The 26,645-nt window shown below is 39.9% G+C and overlaps 1 protein-coding gene across 1 annotated transcript in view; it reads right to left on the reverse strand.

Moving 5' to 3' along the window:
- Nucleotides 1–419: 419 nt before the first annotated feature.
- The window catches only part of DNER (delta/notch like EGF repeat containing), a 344,569-nt gene continuing 318,343 nt past the window's right edge, over nt 420–26,645 (reverse strand). The window contains exons 11-13 of the mRNA XM_027876054.1: nt 23,277–23,408; nt 8,301–8,547; nt 420–1,494 (exon numbers count right to left, since the gene is read on the reverse strand). Of these exons, the coding sequence (XP_027731855.1) occupies nt 1,383–1,494; nt 8,301–8,547; nt 23,277–23,408 (491 nt within the window). The 3' untranslated portion in view covers nt 420–1,382. The remainder of the gene's footprint in view (nt 1,495–8,300; nt 8,548–23,276; nt 23,409–26,645) is intronic.

Here is a 26,645-nt window from a genome sequence, read left to right on the forward strand (position 1 = left end):
TGTGAGAGACAGACAGACAGACAGAGAGAGAGAGAGAGAGAGAGAGAGAGAAGGAATGTTTGAGTTGCACTGTGTGTATTTTTCCCACAGACTTCTCTAGATGTCCAGAAAACCATTCTAACTTCACCCAGATGTATGTTTGATTCCACTAGATGCTATTCTTGACCCAAATAAAAACTTCACCCCAACCCATTCATTGCCCAGTATCATTGAATAATCAGGTTGGGGGTTTCTGCTTTGCATCAATTAGAGGTTTATTAACATGGCTTAATAGAGAGAGAGCTGGACTTGAAATCAGGAAGACCCGGGTTCAGTTCCCAATTCAGACGTCCTGCAGTTTTACATCCCCTAGAGAAAATTCACTGTCTCAAACCCAGAAACAAAGCAGTTTTTTCAAATGAAAGAGTCCATGGCACCACTGATATGATAACATTTATTTAATATCCTTTGAAATCAGCAAGAACTTGAAGAAGCACACAGCATTCAAATACAGCCACAAAAAAAGGGTCTTGGGTATAAATAAGATATTCAAGGAGAAACACACACTATTCAAAGAGCCGGTTCTCTCGTACATTTGCAAGCTCTTAAGAGCAAACAACTTAAAACACAGATTTAATTTACTCACAATAGAAAAACTTGGACTTTTCAAAGAAAAATATAGGATCAACACCATCACCAAATTGGCCTTCCCAGGTACTCACTGAACTTGTAGTTTGTTTGTATGTTCGTTTGTTTGTTCTGTGAAGGTGGCCTACCTTGAAGACTATTACCAAAACAAAACAGAACCTGACAAACACTGAACTCCGAAGTATGCTTCCACAAGATTCAACCAAATAATGCAGAAATAGGATCTCTACCCATGCACAGAATAAGGCAAAAAGCTAATTCATTCAGGTGAGGAATAATTAATGTAACTAGTTTCTTTTTCACGACACACACACATCTTAGACTTCTTTTAAGATATGGATATACTGTATTATGCATCAGACTATGCTTTACGTTTTTTTTCCTAACTCTACTCAGAAAGCCGGCACTTTAATGTCAAATAGAAACTTCTTCTCCATTAGACTTATTCTGTAACAAGCACAGAAATTAATCTGGGTGTCATAATAGTGTCTACCATGAAAAGAGCACACACTATTAGAAGCCTATGGTTTAGAGAGCTGAAAGTACATTAAAATGTAGTCTATGAACTTCACAAATTCGGTTTTAAAATATTTCTTCAAACTAAAGGCTGCAGAAAATTAGTTCTTAAATATTCTACAGAAAATTCTTGAGCAGCTAACAATTTAAATTTCTTAGGATTTCTTTACTCTTAAAAATATTTAAATTAGTGTCGTATCTCATCTTTTTGAAAAATAATCCAAAAAAGATACAGTCGATTACAAATCTTTCGTTTTAATCAGTGTGACCAAGGGTTTGTCATCAGGACTGTAATCCTCATAAGCAATGGGAGTTGCATCATACATAGTAGGTCGGGATTTCTTTCCAAACCTGAAACACAAAAGGAAAATAGAATTCTGGTTAAACAAAGATTGTGTCCCATTAGGTCAATTAACCAACCAGCCAATGATAAACAATTTCTTTTTAATTTTTTTAAAGAAATGAACAGAGCTTCTAAAATATTTCAGGACCAATCAACAAGTTTTGTTTATTTTTTAAATTTTTTTTAATGTCTCCTATATGTGGGGCCTATGTTAGTCACTAGGGATCCCAGTACAAAGAATAAAATAATCCCTACTCACAAGGAATTTATATTTTAATGGGGGAGACAAGTACATACACACATATACGTATATATGTATATATACACACACACACAAATACATATGCATAGTTTAAATATAAAGTTAGTAAATGCACAAATATACAAATTTAATATAAGGTAGTTTGGGAGGATGGGCATTAATAGTGATGGGCTCAAGAAAGATTTCATGAAGAAAATGGCACCTAAGTTGCCTCTTAAAGGAAGAGACAGACTCTATGAGGAGAGGTGAGGAGGAAGTGCATTCCAGGCACGTAGGATGACCAGTCCAAAGGCAAGAAGATGGAAAATGGAGAAATGGATCTTTGGGAATAAGTAGCAGGGAAAAGGCCAGTTTGAATCACAGAAGGTAAGACAGGCAATAATGTTCAGTAAAACTGGGAGGATAGATTGGAGCCAGATTCTGTAAAGCTTTTAAAAGTCAAAAAGCAGAGTTTATACTTTATCCCAGAGGCAATAGGAAGTCACTAGAGCTGGGGGGATCATATGGTTAGATTGGTGTTTAAGAAAAACTGTTTTAGCCGTAGTATGTAGAATGAACTACAGTGGTGAGAAACTTGAAGCAGTGAAATGAATTAGGAGGCTGCTGAAATAAAAGAATCTAGGCAAGAGGTAATGAGAGCCTTAACTAAGGTGGTGGCTATGTGAGTGGAGAGAAGGAAGAGAGATGCTTTAAAGGAAGAGATGGCATGATTTGGCAATGGATTGGGTATGTGAGGTGAGGGAGGATGAAGAGTTCAATGTAATGTCAAGATTTGCGACTCCTCGATACATCATTGGTAAGTTAACAAAAGAACCCAAATACTGGGTATTGTGTTTAGATACATGAGAATAAAAAAAAAAGTATGGAGATAATAATCCTTGAACTTCACAGGGTTACAAAGAATGTACTGGGCCAAAGTCAATAAGCATTCATTAAGAGTTAACTATGTTCTGGGCACTGTGCTATAGAAGTGTGGGGTAATAGTATCATTATACAAAGGACAGATATTTTCTTTCATATAGAGTTCAAGGGAAAATGTAATCCAGCGGGGGGAAAAACCCAGGGTCTAGAGTAAGACGACTTGAGTTCAAATCCTGTCTTTGAGGCTTGCCAACTGCGTGACTTTGGATGAGTCACTTTTCTTCTCTTGGCGTCAGTTTCCTCAAAAATCCAAAAAGAGGGGTTTGGACTAAGATGGCCTCTGAGGTCTCTTCTATGTCTAGATTAAGGCCTAGATAAATGATTCTCTGTAATCACGAGTATATATTTATAAAGGACCTATTCTGTGCCCAGATGATAGAATCCTAAAATTCCATCCCTAGGAGAGACCTTAGAACATGCAATGTCAGCCCTAGAAGGAAACATCTTCCCACTCATCTAGTCCAATGCATTCATTTTTCAGCTGAAGAAACAGGCCCAGAAATGGTAAGCTACTGCTTCAAGCTCACACTCCCTCTTTATCTATTCATTCATGACTCTACTCAGGGACCAAATTTTTTTTGGATGCCCCTAGTTCTTTTTTTTTTCCCCGAGGCAGATGGGATGAAGTGACTTGCCCAGAGTCACACAGCTAGTAAGTGTCAAGTGTCTGAGGCCAGATTTGAACTCAGGTCTTCTTGAATCCAGGCCCGGTGCTCTATCCACTGTACCATCTAGCTGCCCCCATACCCCTTGTTCTTAATGATCTTTTCCTCCTGAAGTTATTTTTATATTTTCTTAAGCTATGAGTTGTATCCCCTCCCCCAACCTCAGTAGAATATAAAAGCTCCTAGAGGAGACATGGACTTGTTTTGGTTTTATCTTTGAACTCCTCAGTATCGATTAAGACCATGAATAAAGCAGGCAATAAATAAATGTTGAATTAAGATCGACTGGGTCCAAATTCATGCAGTTTTTGCATTCATTCTTTGCAAAGCTTTCAGACATGGTATGGTGGATTTTGAGAAAGCTCATATTGATTTCTCTTTTCTTTATTAAGCTCCATAAATATTCAGAGAAATTAGCTTATTTTCTATTCACTACACTTTCTCATTTTACATTTACTACAATGACTTAAAACCTCAATTTAAAAAATTAACTAGCCTCTCCTTTACAACCTTTAATACCAGTTGACATATTCAAGTAACAATTATGAAAACTTTTATTTTAATATATGTTTTTAATTTTAAAAGATATTTCCTAGATCAGGTTATCCAGAAATGTAATGAGTTTATTCACCATGGACCAATCCTGGCTCTATTCCTTGCCCTGTCTCTTTCTACAGCTTTGGCATCAGTCAGAGAATGTCAACTTTTGATGAAGAGAGGTAGGGAAAGAGAATATCGTGCTTTCCTAGAATCCTACAATCTTAGAATGGGAAAAGCCCTCAGAGGTCAGCCAGCTGAACCCCCACCCTGAACAACATTCTTGAAAACTATTTGCCTTTGGAAATGCACATTGATGACATATGCCAATTCATTCCAGATGGCCCCTCTCCAGGAGGTAGAAGGCATGATGCCAGATAGTTACCAAGCAAAATAAAGGTCTTAGGAGTTAGCAAAACAGCATTGGTGTGAGCAAGCTGGGCCTGTTTTCATTACATTCGAGAACATTCAATGATAATTTTTAAAGCTTTTTTAAAATATGAGAGACTGCCAGACCAGTATTATGCTAGCAGATAAGTGAATCTGACTCTGTTTGGGTATAATCACCCAAACTGAGTGATAAACCAATAACCTAAGTAGCAGGGAAAAAATGTTAAGTTGAACTTTATATGTTCTCTCAGCTTGAGGAATCCCAGAGAATATTTAAGATGTAAAAGGTATTTGTGCTGTTGATCATTCATTTCAGTCATGTCTGGCCCTCATTTGGGGTTTCTTGCCAATGATATTAGAGTGGTTTGCCATTTCCTTCTCCAGTTCATTTGACAGATGAGGAAACTGAGGCAAACGAGGTGAAGTGACTTGCCCAGAGTCACACAGCTAGTAAGCGTCTGAGGCCAGATTTGAACTCAGGAAGATGAGTCTCCCTGACTCCAGGCCAAGCATGCTATCCTCTGTGCCACCTAGTTGCCCCATAGAAGGTATTTAAAGAGTTTTAAACCTTTGCTTACTTGTATTAGTCTGTTATTCTATATTAATAATGCATACTAAGATAAACATGCACCCAACCTTTTCTAGAATCTTGCAAAGTACCCTACACGTGGCTCATATTTAGAGAGAGGATGCTTAGTTTTATAAGGCACTTTCCTCGGAATAACTCTGTGAGATAGGTAATGTATTATTATCCCCATTTTACAGCTGAGGAAAATAAAGCCCATAGAGATTAAATTTTTTCAACTGTGAAATGGTAATAATTATAGCACTTATTTCCCAGGATCATTGTGAGGATCAGATGAGATACTTGTGAGGCACTTAGTATAGTTTAATAATAATAATACTAATAATAATTACTACTATTATTATTACTATTGTTATTATGTAACCTGACTGAAATCACACATACACTATATATCAGTAGGGATATGAACCATGTCTCCTGAGTCTACGGTCAGTGCTTACTCTTTGATACATGTTTCTTCAATAAATTGAGTGAATGAATGTGCCTTTACTCAGTCCAAGGGTTCTTCACGTTTGTTGGGTCTTGGACCCCTTTCATAATCTGATAAAGACTATGGACTCATTCTCAGAATAATGTTTTTAAATTCGTAAAATATGTAGAGTCACAAAGGAAACCAATTACATTGTGAAATACGATTAGCTATTAAAAAAAATACAAGGCCCTCAGGTTAAGAACCCCTGATTTAATTGTGAACGTTTATCTGGGGAGAGTGGGGAGGGTGAATTGTTGCAAACCCACCCTCCCCACTGGGGGAACAGCCCTCAAAATAGACCATGACAGCAACATGTCAATGGCATCATCTCTATAGATATGAAGGACAGTGCCTCTTCATCTCCTAAAGTTCAGGTCCCTTGAACTAGTGGGTCAAAGAACAGTCAGCAAAACATCAAAGTGAATTCCCTAACTTGTCCTTTAATCAAAGCCCAGACTAAGCATTTTCTCAATCTCTGTCACTCTCATGAGACCCTAGGTAAGTCAATTTGCTTTCCTGGACCCTGGTTTCTTCATCTGAAGAAAGAGGGATTTAGAATAGATGATCTTTATGGAACTTTCTTGTTCTAAATCCTGTCATTCAATCAACCCGTTGCTACCAAGGTCTTATTTCTCTCCTGATCTGTTATCAACTTTTCAAGGGAAAGAAGGAAGGAAGAGGAAGAGAGAAGAGGAGAAAAGAAAGGGAAAAGGAAAGGAAAGAATGATAGTGGAGGGGAGGAAAAGAGAAAGGAGGTGAGGAGATAAAAAGGAAGGGAGTAGAGAAAAGAGAGGAGAGAGAAACAGGAGAGAGGGGAGGGGAGAGAAGAGGAAAGAACGATAGAAGAGAGGAAGAGAGAAGAGAAGAGGAGATGAGAGAAGATAAAAGGAAAGAGAGAGGAGAGAAAAGAGGGGGAAAGAAGGATAGAGGAGGGGAGGGGAAACCCTGCTCATGCTATCCTGAGATACAATAGGCAAAACAAGTGGAAACTGTATTGATTGGCAGTGAGATGGCAAATGTGAGTCAAAGGGGGTCAGTTGTTAACCTGTCCAGAGGTGATCTTCTCACTTCCTCATCCCCTCCCCAAGGCACAATGGATTTGACATCACAGTTGTCATCATGGTTGCCAAAGGCTTCCTTCAGTCCCTACTAAACATTTTAAAAAAGACCTTTGGCTCTGATGAGTAAAACATTCTATCTTTGCTCTGTTTTATCCAAGTGACTCACTGAACTCTCGTTCTGCTTGACTGCTGAAATATTTCCATCAATTTGATCTCAATGTAACTTGAAGGCTAAAAGCTGGAGGTATAATTCCTTCATTTGGGCATTTGTGTTAGAGAGAGGTCTAAGTCAAGAGGGCTTTACATGTTTTTCTTGGAGGAAAAAAGAAAGAGAAAACCCAAAGGCCCCAGAACCAATGGGTTAGAGGCCCAGTCAGGGTTCAATTGCTGAAAAATACATTACACTGTTGAGGAAATTGCTAGAAGTGCAATGTTCCTCAGCTCCAGGTATTCTGGAAAATATTGTCTTAAATCCAATTGTTTTATTTTAGTCATTTGGTTCACATGAGGAGCTTGTCTTTTCATCATTCTGTTGCAAACGGTTTTGATTTTCTAAAAATCAGTCCCAGATTCCGACCCTGATAAACTCTGTTTCCTCCCCTATCAACAGTATCCAAGTGAAAACAGACTTCAGTGAGCTGGGAACTGTTGCAGGTTTAGCCCTCAAGAGTTCATCATAAATGTACATAGATCTTTGAAGCCCGTGACAACTGGTTTGGGGACTGAAAACAAGGGATTCTGTTTCCTTCTTTGGAGGCCCTGGGACACACCTTTCTTGGTGCCAACAGCAGCAGAGGCTCCCTGGCATTCTCACTCTATTGCCAGAAGATTCATTCCCACCGCCACCAGTGGGCCTTCCTAAAGGAGGTAGGGACAACCCACTTACTCTGAGATAAACTAAGCCCCTCCAGGCCAGTGAACCTGCTTAGCTCCTAGTAAGTGTTTGTTAAATGTTTGTTGGATTCTAAACAGAACTGACAACAAGTATCTATACACCTTATTTCTGCACGTCTAATTTAAATGAGGAAGGGTATATAGCTTCATGACTAGAAAAGCTGAGCTTGAGCCAGGAAGTCCTGAGTTCAAATTCTACCTCTAACAGATATTTTGTGACCCTGGACAAGTCCCTTCACCTCTCAATGCCTCCAGGCAGCTCTCTAAGACTATATAAGCTACAGGTGAGTCACTGACCTTCCGTGATCCAATTAGAGTTCTGTCTTCTTCAGTTCATCACATTGATGGTATCACAAAGCCAGACCTGCTCTCTCCTGTTGACTCCCCACAGAAAACGGGGAGATCGTAACAGTACATAAAGAGGGTGGCTAGGTGGCACCATAGTGACAGAGTGTAGGGCTTGGAGGCAGGAAACCGCATCTTCCGGAGTTCAAATCTGGCCTCAGACACTTACGAGCTGTGTGACCCTGGGCAAGTCATTTCACCCTGTTTGCCTCAGTTTCCTCATCAGTAAAATGAGCTGGAGAAGGGAATGGCCAATTACTGCCGTATCTCTGCCAAGAAAGCCCCAAACGGGGTCGCGAAGAGTCAGACGTGACAGAAATGACTGAACAGCAACAACAGATGCTATTGTCTCTAAAAACCTTGACATGATGCTACACTGAAGATTTTTTATCTTGTTACGTACTTTACTAATAAAGTCCCATGGGATCATTGCTTCAGAGCTCGCAGGGAACTCAGAGGCCTTCTCATCAAGCCCAACCTCCTCATTTTACAGATGAGGAAACTGAGGCCCAGAAAGTGAAATGATTTAACCGGTCACGTGGGTAGTAAACATCAGAGATAAGACTGATTGAGTCCGAATCCTCTGACTTTGGAGTCGGTCCTCTTTCCACAGTACCCTGCTGCCTCCTATGACTTCCCCAAGCATATAAAGCCACCCGCCTTCCCAACCCACCCACCCACCTGGCATGGCGGATGGAGGCAATGGCGCTGCTGAATTCACTGTCGATGCTCCTGCAGTTGTAGAACTCCTCGTAGGCCGGCCTGGCCGAGCCCTGGTATTCGATCCGGCTGATACGGCAGATGCCCACGATGAGGATGATGAGCATGAGGACAAAGGCCACGCAGAGGGCGCCGATGATGATGTAGAGGGAGTGGCGCGGCATGTTGCTCAGGCTCTCCGCCATGGGTCCAGACCTCCACTGGATATCTGAGGATACAAGTACGCAAACAGATTGTAGCATGGTATGGAGGAGCCCAGGGAAGTTTTATCTCTTCCTCCCTAGCTCTGGTACCTTCAGACTTGAGATACCCGTACGAGATGTTAAACATTGGGCAGAAAAGCAATAAGCATTTACATAGTGTCTATGTTACAGGCACTATGCCAAGCGCTTTACAAATATTATCTCATTTGATCCTCATAATAACCCTGCAAGGTAGGTACTGTTATTATCCCCATTCTACAGCTGAGGAAAGTGAGGCAAACAGAGGTTAAAAGACTTGCCCAGGGTCACACATCTAGTAAGCATCTGAGGCTGGATTTGTACTCAAATCTTCCTGACTCCAAGCCCAGCATTCTATTCACTGAACTATCTAGTTGCCTCATTACTATGTAAATATATTCAATATATTCCAAGAGCCAAAAACTAGGCCTTATTATTTATTATAGTATGTACTATTTTAAAGAATAGCAACCTATACCAACAGGACTTTTATGTACAAGAAAATGGTATCATTTAAACTCTAGGCAGAGGTCAGGCGTTTATAAAAAGTGTAAACTATTTGGGAGCTTTCAGGTAAAGGAAATTAAAGAATTATAGCTTAAAGGGACCTCAAAGGTCACATAGTTCAACTCTTTCTTACAGGTGAAGCAACTGGAAGACACATAGGCAGTCAGCATTAGAGATAGGAGATCTGGATACCTTGGACAGGGTCCAAATTAGCACCATAAACAATAATTATCATAAACTCTAAAAATGGGGTTTAAGAGAACTTAAAATGAGTTAGTAGGGACAAGAGAATTGTTAAGGGTCAAACACTAAATAGCACAAAAGGAGCGTCACTGATGTATCCAAAATGTCCTCTTTCCTCTCGCTTTCTACATATAGCTTCTCCTTTCATTTTTTTCTCCTTTGGTACCATCTTGTCAAAGCAATTACACAGATACCAGGACTTCTGGCAACTAGAAATGGACACTGGGTGTGGATGGGAATTGGCCTTTCTGTCTGCTTTCAAAATCCCCGCCATGTTGTCCACTAGCTGTGGCATCTGTGGCCTCCAACCCAGCCCAGTTCAGTAAGCATCTATTAAATGCCTACTCTGTGACAGGCACTGTGGTAGGCACTGGAGATAGAAAAACAAACTGACCCTGCCCTCAATAAGTTTTTAGTTTACTAGGGAGATAGAGCAGTTGGGAAAATATGTCCATTGTAGAGCCATGCCTTTGCCTCCGTATCTCTTCAGAGAGCAGAGAGGACTATCGTATGGAAGATGATACCAACTATTCTCCATCCCCTCTGAAAATGGAAAAGAAGGTAAAAAGATTTCAATTTCAAGAGAGGTTTGACTGGGTGGAGGGGAAAATGACTCAACTGAAAACACTGTGTAGAGAAATTTGATGACTATGAGCACTGTCAGACATAGAAAGAAACTACCAAGAGAAGTTGAAGACATTCTTTCCCTGGAGAAGTGACAAGAAGGTGATTAACTACCACGTGTCCTGAATGGCTTGGAAACCATATGACCAGGAAGAAGGGAAATAAACTAGGTCTGTTCTGAGGTCTGTTCCAAATTACTCTATTAGAGATTTTTAAAGAATCTTATGTGCAATGCTGCTTTACAATGAAATATTGGTGAATGTGATGCAGCCGTCTACCTTTCAAAGCTTATACTCTAAGTGGACCAATGAAAGAAATTGACATAGCATAGACCACTGTAACTTCCTAGTCATAGAAATATGCAAATGGGACTATGTAAGAAGCTACCACTGAACAATTCGTATGGATGAGAGTGAATATAACAATTATGAGATGTTTACAGAACGATCCACATTGCTTTTTCCCTAAATTAAGTGTACACAAAGAATTGTTTTAAAAGATCTGGTATACATTTAGAGAAACAACTCTTCTTTTCTGGCTGATGAAACTGAAGTATGACTCACTTGATTTCTAAGTATTTCAACATTCTTTCAGGAAACAAGTATAGGCTACAGTCCAACATTCAGCACAATCACACTAAACTTTCAGAATAGCCATAGCATGAGGGTAGCAGATACATATTTGTATTTCAGGCCTATCTTTATTTAGATGAAATTGTCCATAGGAGTGCCGGACAACCCTTTTTTGGATTTTCACATAATATTTCTGCATTTCATGGAAATAATCTGCATATGTAACATTACACATGCATGGTCATGTATACATTTGTTGAGTGGCCACATGGCATAGTGGATAATGCTGGATGTAGCATCTGGAAAATACGAGTTTGAAATCTGCCTCTGACATTTACTAGCTCTGGAAACGCGAGGATATCTCTTCTCTGAGTTTCTACTTTCTTATCTGTAGACTGGGGATAATAATGTCTGCGGTACCTTCCTCCTATAATATTCATGAGTCTTAAATCAGATAATATATGCAAGTGCTTTGTCAACTGCAAAATATTAAATAAGTACCAGTTACTATTATTATACATGTACAACTACACTACCCCCCACCAACCCCCACATACAGACATGTATATATAGAGGGTCTTCCCTCCAAGTTCTCTTCCAGTACCTCATGATGTTGTGGATATGACCCTAAACCTTCTCTGATGCTCAAGCTCCACTAAGCTCAAGTCTACCAAGGTAAAAAGGCTTTAATCATACTCCTGGTGACCAACCATGTCATTCAAGAGCCAGCCTGGTTAAGTCATCAGCCAGGTGCTACAGTGGATAGAGCACTGGGTCTGGCATCAGGAAGACCAGCCTCAGACATTTACCTTGTGACTCTGGGTAAGTCACTTCCCCTCCATTTATCATCTGTAAAATGAGGATAGTAAGAGCACCTACCTCCCAGGATTATTGTTAAGCTCAAACGAGATAATATTTGCAAGACGATTTATAAAGCACAGTGCCTGGCACATAGTAGGCACTGTATAAATGGTAGCCACCAGCTGCTATCACCAAAGGGGGAGGGGAAGAAGAACCTGATAAGTATTTTAGCTGTGCCAGCTCACAAACCACAAAAGGGTTTCTGTGTCAGTGAAGAATGCCTACACCAATGAAATCCCAGATATTTTGTAAGTATCTTATGTGTACATACATATATACACACTCTCTATACACATAATCAATCAATCAACAAGCATTTATAAAGAGCCTACTATGTGATAGGTACTGAGAAGTCAAAGACCCAAGTGAAACATTCTATCCAAGGGAAACGTGTCCATATGTTGATATTTGGGGGGGGAGATAGAAGGCAATTTGGGGGAGCAGGGAAAGAATAGTAGGTTGGGGTTTAGGAAAGGCCTCATGAAGAAGATGATGCTTGAAATGAGCTTTGAGGGAAATTAAGGATTCTTAGATGGATTCACAAATAGATACACACACACACACACACACACACACACTTACATACATACATACACATTCTATACTCATAAGACTGTTCCAATTGGATATGAATTTTCCGAGATCATTTGGTACACTGCTTAGTGCTGTGTTCCAGGCCTGTCTAAGGAGACTGGGATACAGGATCTTCCATCATCTGTCTGTATTTCTCCTAAACAGCTTATTCCAGACTGCTTTTGCTATGAGGAAAACTGTCTACATTCTCTCCACACCCCCCAAAAAGAAAAACTTCCTGGCCCAGTTTTTAAAGGATTGCTCCCACATTACCACCGCCTCATTCCTCTGTCAGGAAAAAATGTTGTATGAGTTGTTTTTGCTCTCAAAATCTGCTTAGTAACCTGGCTCAATTTGGCCGACAGCTTAGCTAATTAGCTTGAATAAATTCAACACTTTGTCTCAAATGGAGCAAAATTTATTTACACCAAGTGGTCGCATCTGCCATGTCACATTCCATCCATTATCCTCATAAGTCTTCAGTTTTGCGGTATCCTGGGAGAGCCTCTGCATGAATCATTTACTACATTGGATAAAGCCCAGGATGGGGAAAAAAAAAAAGATGCATCGGCAGAGAGATGAACGGGATGACCTCATCAGCCCACAGCGGGCACATGACCCAGAATACACGTATGTTTGGTGCTTAGGACATGTTTCCCATTTGTGTGACCCAGGAAGCATTTGGATGACAGGCTAACACATTTGCCATTAACATACTCTCCTGTAAATGTATCTGGCACTTTGTTTATCCCAAACAGCTTTCACTTAACTGTAGGCTCAGAGAACTCGGGCTTAAAAGGAGGAGCCATCTAAATCCAACTCTCTCATTTCATGGATGAGGAAATTGGAGCCCATGAAAGTTGTGACTTGCCCAAGATCACACAGATATTAACGATCAGAGGTGGAATTTTAACTCAGATTACAGGAAATGGGATCGTAGATTTAGAGTTGGAAAGGACCTCAGTCTACCCAGTATAACACACTTATTGGTAATATGGTACCCAGCAGTGAATCATATCCACACATGACATTAGGCAAGAGCAGACTGATGGTGGAATGGCATGTTAAAACCTTCAACTAGCTCTCACATGTTGCATTAGTTGAATTTTGGTTAGCATTAAGTGGGACCTGGTATCATTTTATAATTTGAACTAAATCAAATTTTGCATTATTTGAATTTGGAATAATTACCACCTATGAGTCATGTCTTCCAGACCCATCTCATAGAGTTACTATGTGGGTTTAAATGAGATAAAGCATGTAAAATGTTTTGCAAACCTCAAAATGCTATATACATGTTAGCTTTTAAAAAAAAATTTTAAAATTTATTGTCACCTACGAGACTTTAGCTACCAATGAGAAAAATCTTGTGTTTCTCAATGCAAACAATGCCCAGTGGGCGCCAGGCTGTAAAGCTGTTACAAGGACTAGTATCCTTGAGGTGTTTTCTTTCAATAAAGCCTGACAGATGTGAGATAAACCCCAAAGCAATGGATGTGGGTGACAGTGACTCAAATTTTCAGATACCTGAGTTGTTATGGTAACTGCCCAGAATACTCTGATTTATCTCAGGACATGGATGGCATCAAATACTAATAAGGATGGAAAATTATCTTCCCAGGGCGATGGTTACAGCTTATCTCTCTATGTGGACTTGAAAAAATATCTGTGAGGTGGACCAGATTACTTTTTATTATTACTGATTGGATGTTAGATAATGACTAGCTGCCAAGTGTGAGAGACTGTTTATGGCCCTAGGCTAAAATTAATAGCAGAGGTAGCTAAGGAATAGCTAAAATAGAACTAATTGGCATGTAAAATTGCAGAAGCTCTGTAGACTAATGCTTTCTAATGAGATGCATAAGAATAAGGGTCTCTTATCTGGTTTTGGTTTATAGCTCAGTCAGTTAATAGGCATTTAGCAAGTTAACAATAATGATTCTTAATATTAATAACAATTGCTAATATTTATATAGAGCTTTAAGCAACTATGTGTCAGGCACAGTGCTTAATAATTGGGATACAAAAATGGAAACAGTTCCTACCCTCAAGGAGCTCATATTCTAATAAGAGAGATAACATGTAAATAACTAGGTCTATATATAAGGATACATTAAAAGTTATCTCAGGGGAAAGGGGTGAGTGAGAAAGGCCTGAGCTGAGTATCGACAGAAGCTATGAAAGCCAAGAAGTAGAGGTAAGAAGGGAGAGCATCCTAAGCACAGGGGCAGCCAGGGTAAAGGCCATGGAGATGGGAGATGGAACGCCACGTGTGAAAACACAAGTAAGTTAGTATGTTTTTTTTCAGTCATTTCAGTCCTATCCAACTCCTCGTGACCCCATTTGGGTTAATGATATTGGCGTGATTTACCATTTCCTTCTCCAGCTCATTTTACAGATGAGGAAACTGAGGCAAGGAGGGTGAAGTGACTTGCCTAGGGTCACACAGCTAATAAGTGTCTTAAGTCAGATTCGAACTCAGGTCTTCCTGACTCCATCCACTCTATCCACTGTACCACCCAGCTGCCCAGTATAGCTGCATCAAAGTGTATGAAGGAGAATAAAGAATAGGAATACTAAAAAGGAGGAAGAGGCCAGGTTGAAAAGGGCTTTAAATGCCAGAGAGAGAGGTCTCATATGCATCTCTAATCTGCTACCATATGCAGCCGCAACTGGGGTTGTGATTTTTTCTTTTCTGGAGGAAGAAGGAGGAAGGACGAAAGACAATTACATTGCACAAATAAATGTCTTCCCTTGCATGTTAAGACACTAGCTGTTTGGGGACTTTTCACAGAATTGATTCTATTTCTGTGTCTCTCATTCTGCCCTGGTAGTTTGGAGAGATCGGGTTTCACAGGCCCTTGGGGATTTCACAGGGATGGGTGAATCCAGCTCCCAACCCCAATTTGCTGCCACCAACTGGAAGAGAAACGATCTGATTTTCTCCCTTTAGCTTCGACAGCTGCATCGTAAAGTTCTGCAGAGCAGGAACATCACAAGAGTCCTGCCCTTGGTTCAAATCTAGCCACTGATGCTGACTCACTGGGCGACCACCGGCAAGACCTGCAACTCTGTCTAAGTTTCAGGTTCCTCATCTATAGGATGGAGATAATGATGCCTGCTGGACCTCCTTTAATTGTAAGGATTTAACGTAATAATAATAGCTTGTGTTTGTATAGTATTTTGAGGTTTCAAAGCATTTTACAAATGTTATCTTATCTGATCCAGGTGGCACTCCTGGGAAATAGGTGCTATTATTATTCCCATTTTACAGATGAGGAAATTGAGGTGGTGCAGTGGATAGAGCACTGGGTCTGGAGTCAGGAAGACCTGAGTTCATATCTGAACTCACACACTAACTATCTGTGTTGCTCTGGTCAAGCCATTTCACCACTCTTTGCCTCCATTTCCTTATCTGTAAAATAAGGATAATAATTTCACCTACCTCCCAGGGCTGTTGTGAGGATCAAATGAGATCACAATTGTAAAGTGCTCAGCACAGTGTCTGACACATAGTAAGAGCAATGGAAATGTTAGCTATCATCACCATCATTATCCACATAGCTATTAAAAGTCTGAGGTTGGACTCGAATTCAGAGCTTTCTGACTTCAGACCCAATATTCTATCAATTGCATGACCTAGCTGTCTCCTAAACCATGTATGTCCAGCATCTTGTGCACTTTAAAGAGCTACCAAAGAGCCAACTATTCCTAGAGTGAGGGCAGAGAAGTCATTTGATAAAATCATAGAATGTTAGAATTAGAATTTTAAACCTGGGCCAATACTTTCCCCCAGAGGCAGCTAGGTGGTTCAGTGGGTAGAGCACTGGACCTGGATTCAGAAGGACCTGAGTTCAAATCCAGCCTCAGGCACTTATTAGCTGTGTGACCCTGGGCAAGTCACTTAATCTTTGTTTGCCTTAATTTACTGGAGAAGGAGATGGCAAACCATTACAGCATCTTTGCCAAGAAATCCCCATGGGCAGTATTGGTGTGCTATGGTCCACAGGGTGATGAGGAGTTGGACACAACTAAACAACAAATCTTACCTCTACCCTTTTCCTAGATGAAAAAACTAAGACCAAGAAGGTATAAATTAATTGCTCAAGACCACACAACTAATTAGTAGAAAAACTGGGGATGCTAAACTTGAAGTCAGAAAGTCTGGGTTCTAGTCCCGACTTAGCAACTTAATACTAGTATAACCCTGAGCAAGTCACTTTATTTAACTTCCAGGGCCTCACTTCTCTCATCTGTTAAAGGACGGAGCTGAACCAAATGATCTCTAAATTGCCTTCTACCTTTAGTATTGGTGATTTCTGGAATATTATTTCTTGGAAAGGTGACCAGCTGTTTTCCATATCCATTGACAGACCAAATCAAGAAATTCCTAATGATGGAAGCTGGGGGACTTCTGCTTCTCTTTAGTAGGAGGAAAATCTCTTCAACAAAAGGGGCTGTTGGATATTTTCATTGTTTACCTTTTTTGGAGGTTCTTTGTTTGAGGCTGGTTTGATGTGCGAAGGCAGGGAGGCAAGGAGATACAGGAAAGAGCATTTCTAGTTAGCTTCTGACTCTGTTGTACTCCTATAAATTAGTGATGTCTGATGCTAAATGGCCTGTTTGTTTAAAATCCAATTTAATAAGAAAGTACTTTTAAGGTTCTTTTCTATTCTAGAATTCTATTTCTGTGACCAGAAGTTTTTCAAGGTCATTTGTTTCTTAAATTAAATCATAACACCATTGTGCTAATTTTAGAATCAATCTGCCATGTTTTATCTCTATGATAACAATTCTAGCCACTCATGATTGTTTTAAATAATTCTTTACTCAATAATCATGAGAATTCCTGGACCCTGTTCCTTCCTGCCCATTCCCATTATTACCACCCTGGTTCATGCCTTCATTGCCTCTTATCCAGGTAGTAGTAACAATCTCCTAACTGGTCCCCCTAATTCCAATCTCTATTCTTCCATCCCTGGGCTGCTATATTTCTCTTTTGAGTTCACAGTTCTGACTATATCACACTCTCAAAAATTTACAGTGGCTCCCCTCTGTCTACATAATGAAGTTTACATATGTCCCTTAACATGGCACTTGAGAGAAGATATCTCCTTCCACTCCTTTGTATAAGTTGAAAGTCCACAGGTATGTAACATTGCATATATTTTCAAATTTTTTTGATGTATTAATCGGTTTTGCCAATGGGAAGGGGCAAAGAGAAAGGATAAAGGGAAAATTTTGCCAATATATCAATAAAAATTATATATGTACGTATTATATATGTATTAAATGTCACACAAAACTCTCTTTGAGGCCCTAATCTACTTCCATAAATCATGGCGTCTTTTGGTAACTCACTGAGTTACCCAATAACCTCCATTGTTAGAAAAATCTTCCTTGTATTAAACATGTCTTTTGGTTTCCACCATCTATCATGGTGCAGAACTTGAAATCAGGAAAGACCTAAATTTGAATCCTGCCTCCACTATTCCCCAACTGTGAGACTCTGGGTAAGTCATTGAATTTCTCTATGCCTCAGTTTACTTGTCTGTAAAATAAGGACAATAACAGATACTAACAACACCTACTTCACATAATGGTTGTGAGGACTGAATGAATTAATATAGGAAAAGTGTTCTCCAAACCTACAGAAATACAAGTTATTACCTTTCATCAATGGATATAGTGGCCATCTGGTCACTGTTCCTCAAAACAACACTAAAATTTGAGGGGACATTTTTGTCCCGACCTGTGACATCATTGGTATGGGAAACCTCAATTATATAAACTCCTACACTGATGCATCTCTAATGATTAGTATTAGAAAATTGTGTAGAGAGCAGATGACAAAAGCAGGGTTGAAACTAAGGTCTTCCCGACTCCAAGTCCAACCACCTCCCAGTTATGTACCACAATGTCTCTCCATATTTCAGATATTTCCAAACATTTAACGATTGTCACTTCTCAATTTCTGATTCTCTAGGTTTAATAATTGGAGTTCCCCTGGTCTTTACTCAGAGATCTTATTTCCTGCTCCTTTGTATTTAGTACAATTTTCTGAACCATTCTGAAATTCTGTATGCACTTCTTATAGAATCCACAACAATGGTTTAAGTAACCTAGTAAATGGCACAATTGGTGAAGCATATACGAAAGGTATTGTTCCGGGCCTCAGTTTCTTTCTTTACCAAACGAAGGTGTTGGACAAGTTACATGGCAATGTCCCATGAGCCCTAACTTTCTGATTGCCTTTAAATATGTTTTCCATGATTCATGGCATCATGTCAATATATTTTGGTTATTATCGGTTGTTATTTTGTGGACCACTATGACATCTCACTATTTTTTCTTTTCTTTTTTTTTTCTTTTTGGTGAGGCAGTCAGGGTTAAGTGACTTGCCCAGGGTCACACAGCTAGTAAGTGTCAAGTGTCTGAGGCCGGATTTGAACTCAGGTCCTCCTGACTCCAAGACTGGAGCTCTGTCCACTGTGCCATCTAGCTGCCCCATCTCACTCTTTTTCTATGCTACTTTTACTTAGATAATCAATCTCTATCTTATGTACTTGGAGTCTCTTTTCTCTCCTAAATCTTCTGGCCTGCACTCCTCCTTTCTGATTCACATTCTCTTCATAACTGGTCATTCCTATAATTGATCAAGGCTGTTTTGATTCTGATCCCATTCTTTAAATAGAATCTGCTGAAACTGGGAGTCATCCAAAAACTATTATTCAGGCCACTAATGAAAATAAGAGAAAACAAAAATATATTAAACAGCAGAGAACACCCTGGGGGCAATGCAGCATGGTGAAAAGAAAACTAGGTCTCAAGTCAGAGGCTATTGTTGGGGTTCAATTGTTTCAGCTGTTTCCGACTCTTCATGACCCCATTTGAGGTTTCCTTGGCAAAGATGCTGGAGTGGTTTGCTATTTCTTTCTCCAACTCATTTCACAGATAAGGAAACTGAGGCAAACAGGGTGAAGTGACTTGCCTAGGGTCACATGGCTAGTAAGTGTCTGAGGCCAGATTTGAACTCAGGACCGTGCCACCTCACTGCCCCAAGTCAGAAGACATAGGTTCATAGCTTGCCTTTGAAACTGTCTCTTTAACCTTAAGTCATTTAACTTCCCAGACACTCAATTTCCTCATCTAAAAAAAATGAAGAGGTAGGGCTAGATGGCCTTCTCACCCTGGAACATCCCTTTGCCTCTCCGGCCTCCTTCTCTGATTGGTGAGTTCCTTTTGGAACCTCAGTTCCTAGGAACCTCAGGCTAGTCATTCTTCATTCCTCTTTTTTATTTGCTTCTGACTGCCCAGAATTTCTCACCATACCCCAGGTGCCTCTTGATACCGGAAATTCCCTCAGCCCCGGCGGCCTTCCCCTAACCTTTTTACCCCCATGTCAACTTTTCAGTTCCTTTTTGTGTGTTGTCTTTCCCTTTAGAATATGAATTCTCTGAGGGGAGGCATTATATATTTGTATCCCCAGAGCTTAGCCCAGTGCTGGGTACATAGGTAGCACTTACAAATGCTTGGTGACGTGGCTTGACTTGATCCTGTGATTCCCCTGATCTAATCTTCTGCAAAACTTTTTTTTTAATGAATTTGGAGATGTGTAAATGAGATAATATGATTTCATTAGAGAAGATAGAAAATGACTTTAAAAGATTTAGAAGATATGCTACAGAAAATATTTGATTGGTCTCATTGAATATGTGACTATGGGTTCTAAGTGACAAGAGGCAGGGTGATTAATCTACCCACTGGTCTCCCATCCTGAACTGTCTAGAAGACATCTCAAACTATATGTCTGGTAGACATCTAAAACTCAACATGTCCCAAACTGGATTCATTATCTCTTCCCTACAACCCCTGCCACCTTTCTAACCTCTCTATTACTGTTGAGGATACCACCATCCACCAAGTCACCCAGACCTGAAATCTAGACTCCTCACTATCTCTCACCCTCTCCCTAATCTAATCAGCTGCAAAGTGCTTTCTTCTCTAGCTTTATAACACCTCACATGTATGTCCTCTTCTTTCCTTCGCTACTCCTACCATCTTGGTACTTGCCTACGTCATCTCATGCCTGGATTGTGTCAATCAACAGCCTTCTGGTTGGTCTCTCTGCCTTAGATCTCTCCCTATTCCAGTCTCTGCATTCAGTTGTCAAAATCGTCTTTCTAAAGTGTAGGTCTGACTATGTTACCTCCTGCCCCAGTCAACAACAATGACTCCCTCTTACCTCCAGGATCAAATATAAAATCCCCTGTTTGGTTTCAGAGTGCTTCATTTCCTGACTTTTCCAATCTTCTTATACCTCACTCTTCTCTACATATTCAGTGACCCAATGACCCTGGACTCTTTGCTGCTCCTCTCCCAAGATGCTGCATCTGGGCATTTTCACCACCTCTCCCTCATGCCTGGAATACTCTCCCTCCTCATTCCTCCCTGGCTTCCTTCAAGTCCCAGCTGAAATCTCACTTTCTGTAGGAAGCTTTTTCCTGATCATCCTTAATTCTAGCACCTTCCCTTTACTGATTACTTCTAATTTATCCTGTATGTTACTTGTTTGTATATTGTCTCTCCCATTTGACTGTGAGTGCCTTAAGAGCAAGGATGGTCTTGAGAGCAAGCCTTTCTCTCTATCTCCACCAATTAGCACAGTGCCTGGCATGTAGTGTTTAATAAACATCTGTTGACTTAATTTTTCTTGACTACCCATGGGGGTATTACAAAATATTCCTAATAATTAAGGTTTTTCCAGAGAAGGAGTGGTTCTTTATAAAAGCACTCACCACACCATGGAATGCCATACATCTCCTCTTAGGGTTCCATAGGGTTCCTGCCTAAGAGGTTTTTCATTAATGTTAAATAAAATTTAAGTTTTTTATCATTTACAAATCTGGTCTTCACTATAGTTTAATTCCTTGTGATGCAGCAGTGAGCCTATGTTTTCAAAGACTGGTTCTTATGAAAGATAAACTCCAATAGATTCTTCTAAATTATCATAATGTTCCTTTGCCAAGAGGGAAATGAGAATTAGAAGCAAAGTGTAGGAATTTTGGCTATTTCCAGTTATAGAAGAGTGACAGTCTCCTGGTAGAGAAAGGGACTTGACCTTGGAAAGGAGAGGCTGATGAAGTGAAGGGCACCCATGACAGACCATGACCTGAGAAGTTTTGGACAACCATGTGGAAAGAAGAAATAAGATGCAGATGTCTCGGTCTTGTAATAGTGAGCAGAGAGGAATGGGAGCCAAAGGAAGTGATGGAAGCCCAACAACCAGGTTGGGAATGTGGATGCAGAATGGCAATCAGCACTGAGACTGCGGTTGTCTAGCAGTGAGAGACTGTACTCTAACCCACAACCAAAACTTGTCCCTATTTTCTGTACCTCCTTGAAAGAGATAGTAGCCTTGCTTGCCCTCTTAGTGGTTAACTAAGGCACTAATGTTTAGAAGTTTTTATATCTAAGTTTTGCCTTAATTCTAAGCTGTTAAAACCATGACTAACACTTGAAGGTAATGTTAAGAATAGTTAAATTGGGAATATTTGGAAAGAAAGGTGCTCTAAATTACTAGGTTTAAAGGTGATCTAAATCTGGAGCTCAGTTGGTTGGGGGCTCATCTTATAAAAGAAAGAGATCATTTATTGATTTATTTTAACAGCTTAGAGTAGAGAGAATATTTTCACCAGGGGATATCACTAGGAATAAAGTGAGTCACTAATAACAGTGGGAGTGGGGTAGGAAAATTAAGCATCCATAATCCCTTTGGCCCTAACGCCAGGTTTAAAAATATACTTTGCCTCCAGAAGTGCATGGAGAAGAGGCAAAGGAATGGGAAGAAAAAAAAAACACATCCAAAGAGAAGAGTGAAATTTCTCCCACACGAGTGCAGTAAAGTGATTGACAGCCCTGCTTGCTAACCTGCCCCACTCCTCCTAGAGAGGTTACTATCTACAGAGATGAAACCACAGATTTTATACTTCATAAGTAAAATACAAATCAGTCAGCATATATTACAAAATTGTAAATTCCTTAAACTATTCTTCTGTTGCATTCCCCCACCTCACTCAAGTATCTTATACAATTCTTGGAATACAATAGGCATTACATAAGTTTTTTAAAGGAAAAGGCATTAAGCTCTTACTAGGTGCCAAGAACTATGCTAAGCACCACGGGTGTGAGAAAGGTAAAAAAAAAAAAAGAAAAGAAAGAAAAAGAAAAAAGAAAAAAAGCAAGACAGTCTCTATTCTAAAGGAGTTTACATTCTAATAGGTGAAGACAATGAATATTAGTGAGTGGAGGTAGGGGAGGGGTTTTTTGTTACAAGGATGCTTAGTGGAATCATGAGTAACTGTTTAACTTACACTTTTGATATGGTTACTGGTGCTAAAGGGAGAAGTAGAAAGTGGGTGGGGAGGAGAGTGACAGAGTCTCCTGGGGGGAGGGACAAGACAGCATGGTGGGAAGATGGCCAACAAATAGTAGCATGGTGGGAAAATGACCAACCAAAGGCAATATGGTGGGGAGACGTCTGACCAAAAGTAGCTTGGTGGTCAGGTCAAGCTAAAGATGATGACAGCCCACCAATCAGAACCCAAGACTCTAGGCTGGTGGGTGAGGTATGTGGTAGAAAGCAGAATCTGGAGCTCAGCATTATGGTGCAAGGATAGCCCAGGAGTGTGAAGAGATTTAAGAATTGTGTCATTTTATAGCTACAGTTCCTAACGAAATAGCCATGAGTATTGGGAAAGCATTGAAACATCTGTGGTTATCAGTATGGATCCTACTTCTACAGGTATGGATTCCTTCTGATCCAATATATTTCTTGTTCAAATTTTCCTATAAGTCCTCTGACATACTAGAAATATTTTTTCTCAACCTTTTAAGACTTAAGGTGTTCCAGTGTATCACCTGGGTTATCCATCTGTCATCTCTCATTTGTGGCCCATGACAGACTCAACTCCATCTTCAGTTACATAGTCCTTGAAAAGTACCACTTTGATGCCATGTGTCCAGCACAAGTAGCCATTGATGGCACCATTTAGTCCACTCATTTCCATCAGATACCTATCCATTGCCATTAGAGTTACTTGTAATTTTAGTTTTTTTATGATATTATAAAGTCCCAAGATTTACAAACATGTAGCATCTTGAGGAGAATGTACACCTTTAGAGATCTGAGCCTTAACTGCACTTTCAAATGAAATGGAAATTTTCTTCTAAAGACATGGAAGGACTGGATTTTAGCACAGCAATACTCTCCCGTCTACCTCTTGTCTTATAAATTCAATATTTGATCATAGGAAACGAGATGCAGAAATACTTACGGACTTCACAGTTTGGTCCAATCCAATTGTGGGGGCAGTGGCATATGTAACCATTGGTCTGGTCTATGCAGGTCCCAGAATGATGGCAGGGGTTACTCTCACATTCATTTATCTCAGTCTCACAATCTTCACCTAAGGTAGATAAAAAAGTATTTCACGAATCACAGCCACAACATCAAATGCCTTGTTTTAGCTTATCAATAATTTCCTTTTATGGTCCTGGCAAAACTGAAGATAGGTTAGATTTATAGCCTCTTTTATTCTGGCCTCAATTTTCTTATCCCCCAAGGCACAAAATACTCAGACCTATGTAAGGCAACTACCTAGTTCAACAATAACAAAAACAATAAATAGACTTCCAAACTAACAAATCTGCAAAATCCTTTTCATAGGCTCTTTCACCCTTATCTCTTAGAACCCAAGTTTCCTTCAAGACTCATACAGTCAGGTAAGTGGCCCAGTGGTTGGAGCACTGGGCTTAGAATCAGGAAAAGACTCTACTTCTTGAGTTTAAATCTGACCTCAGACACTTACTAGCTTGGTGACCCTGGGCAAGTCACTTCACCCTGTTTGCCTCAGTTTTCTTATCTGTAAAATGAGCTGGAAGAGGAAATGGCAAACTACACCAGTATCTTTGCCAAGAAAACCCCAAATGGGGTCATGAAGAGTTGGGCACTACTGAAAAATGGCTAAACAGCACATATCATATCCCACCACCACCCTTCTATCTCACCCCAAGCAGAACAGAATGTACACCAGGAGTACCAAACTCATTTTTGCAACCTTGCAACATCCACCAGGATAAAATGTAATTGGGAAATATTTAACAAAATAAATAAAAATACAATACAACATAGATAATGTGAATTTGTGGTTTTCTAATTTAATAGGCAGCCCAAGTATCCATTTCTATTTGAGTTTAACACTATAAATGTACACTCTCTGAGGGCATCTTTGTCTTGTGTCTCCCAGTTCCTGATACAGTACCTGATACATAGTAAGCACTTAATAAATACTTGTTGAATTGAATATTTCTTAAGTGACCATGACAACTGCTAGTACCATTTCTACCATTACTCCTCCTCCTTCTCCTGCTAATAGTTAGCATTCATATAGTGCTTTAAGGTTTGCAAAATGATTTACAAATATTATCTTATTTGATCCTCACAACTGCCCTGGGAGATAGGTGCTATTTTTATCCACATTTTGTAAAAAGAGGAAATGAGGCAGAGTTTAAGTGACCTGTCCAGGGTCACATAGCCATTGAGTATCTCAGGGCAGATTTGAACTCAGGTCTTCCTGACTCTAAGCCCTTCGCTCTTTCCATTATCTATGGCGTGTGATGTGACATGTTAATCACTAGTTAAAAGCAAATGGCTGAATAATCTCCCAAGGAATAAGTGATCTACTCAAAGAGATTATTTGTTCTACACAGCCAAGGATTTTCAGAACTCTAGGGCTTGTCTGGGCTGAAGACACACTTGGCTGGTTAGCTTTGGATCTGAACAAACTCTATGCCCCATCCTGTACATTTTGATCTATCCCTTAGAGACTCAGGGATCATGCTGGTAGGTAATGATTTTATTTTTAATTTATATATTTTATTTCACTAAATATTCCCCAATTAAATTTTTAAAAGATTAACATTCATTAAAAAAAAAAATTAGTTCCAAATTCTCTCCCTCTCTCCTGCCCCTCCCCCACCTCTTTAGAAGGCAAGAAAAGTAGGCAATGACTTTATTAAAAGCAAGCCTTTGGTTTACACAGAAGCTGATACTCTCAACAAGATTAACCCATAATCAGCATTGGTAGATGCTTTTCTACCAGCTGTTGGCTTACCTTGAATTGCTAAAACCTACCACCAGTAACCTTTTCTAGAAGAGAAATACCATCACATGCAACCTCCCCCCTCCCAAGTACATCATGGCACCACAGCCATCCCATTTCATGGTCTTTTCAGTGCTTAGCTTTCCCCTCAATTATTTTTAAAGTGAAATTGGTTGTAATCACCCTAACAGCATCTGAGCTGAACAAGGTTGCGTATAATTCAGCACTATCTAAATGAATTTGCTATTTGCAACAAATATAGTCATTTATGTCAATAGGGAAAACATCCAATTGATTGCCTCTCACCAACCAATTTCTAAAGCTGTCTTTGTATTAATGGGGAAATCGCTCTCAGAAGAAAAGGACAACCACCCATCAATTACAAACGGTGTGACACAGCATTCCAGATACCAAGGCACGTAAGCCTTTAATGTACTGACAAGTCTTAAAAGGCTTGAGCAGAAGGCCTTGGCAGACATGTACATCAGAAACCCTGCTCTCTTTCTCAGAAAGGCAATTTGTAACAGGGGAAGGGCCACTCAGAGCTTCTCTTTGCTGCTTCCAACAGGAATTCTGTGAATTCCTGAAAAACGAAAGTCGGCGGCTCTGTGACAGCTTTCCCCTTAGCTTTTATTCCTGCAGTCAGAGCTCTGCAGTCCTCCATGAATGTCAACCTAGATCCTGGGCAATTCCAGAACTCTCTTTAACTTCCCCACCCCCATCTTCCTATGGAACGTTGGGATCTACTGTAATCTGCCACTGTCCTGTAGAACTGCACTCCAAAAATGTGACTTTGAGAAAGTTAATGCTCCTCCCTAGGCCTCAGTTTCCTCATCTGTAAAAGAAGAAAAATCAGACTATGTGATTGGGAACATCCCTACCAGGTCCAGATTCACAATCCAGAGGACCCAAGTGAATATACAGTGGTTGTACTCAAGGGGGAGTTGTGACAAAACCACCCCAGAAATCCTCAAACAAAAAGTTCCCTTGAGTTCTGGGACCCTAGGTAACCTTGTTATCGACTCAAGAACTGGACTTTGAAAGACTTAAGAACTCTGATTGATGCAACAGCAAAGTATCATTCCAGCAAACCGAGGATGAAATATGCTAACCATCATCAATAAATATTGATTAACTACATACTGTGTACCAGGCACCGTGCTGGCAACGATGCTTACCTCCTGACAGAAGTGATGGACTCAAGATGCAGAATAAGACATAGTTCTAGACACGGTCACTGTTGGATTTTGTTTTGCTTATCTATGTTTATTTGTCACAAGTATTTTCTTATTCTTTATTTTTAGTGGAGGTGGATAATGAGAGGGAGAGAAAATAAATACTTGTTAATTTAAGAATTAAATTGATTAGCTTTCTAATTGTTCTCCCTTCTTCATACCAATCCAATCAATTCTCCACATGACTACTAAAATGATTTTCCTGAAGTTATTCTGCAAAATGACTTTCTCTTTCTTACTCAATAAATTTTAATGGCTCCCTAGTGCTTTTATGATGAAATATGATGTCCTCTCTTTGATCTTTAAA

The sequence above is a fragment of the Vombatus ursinus genome, unplaced genomic scaffold, assembly GCF_900497805.2.
Source record: "Vombatus ursinus unplaced genomic scaffold, bare-nosed wombat genome assembly UNPS02014810.1, whole genome shotgun sequence".
In the NCBI taxonomy this organism is placed as follows: Eukaryota; Metazoa; Chordata; class Mammalia; order Diprotodontia; family Vombatidae; genus Vombatus; species Vombatus ursinus.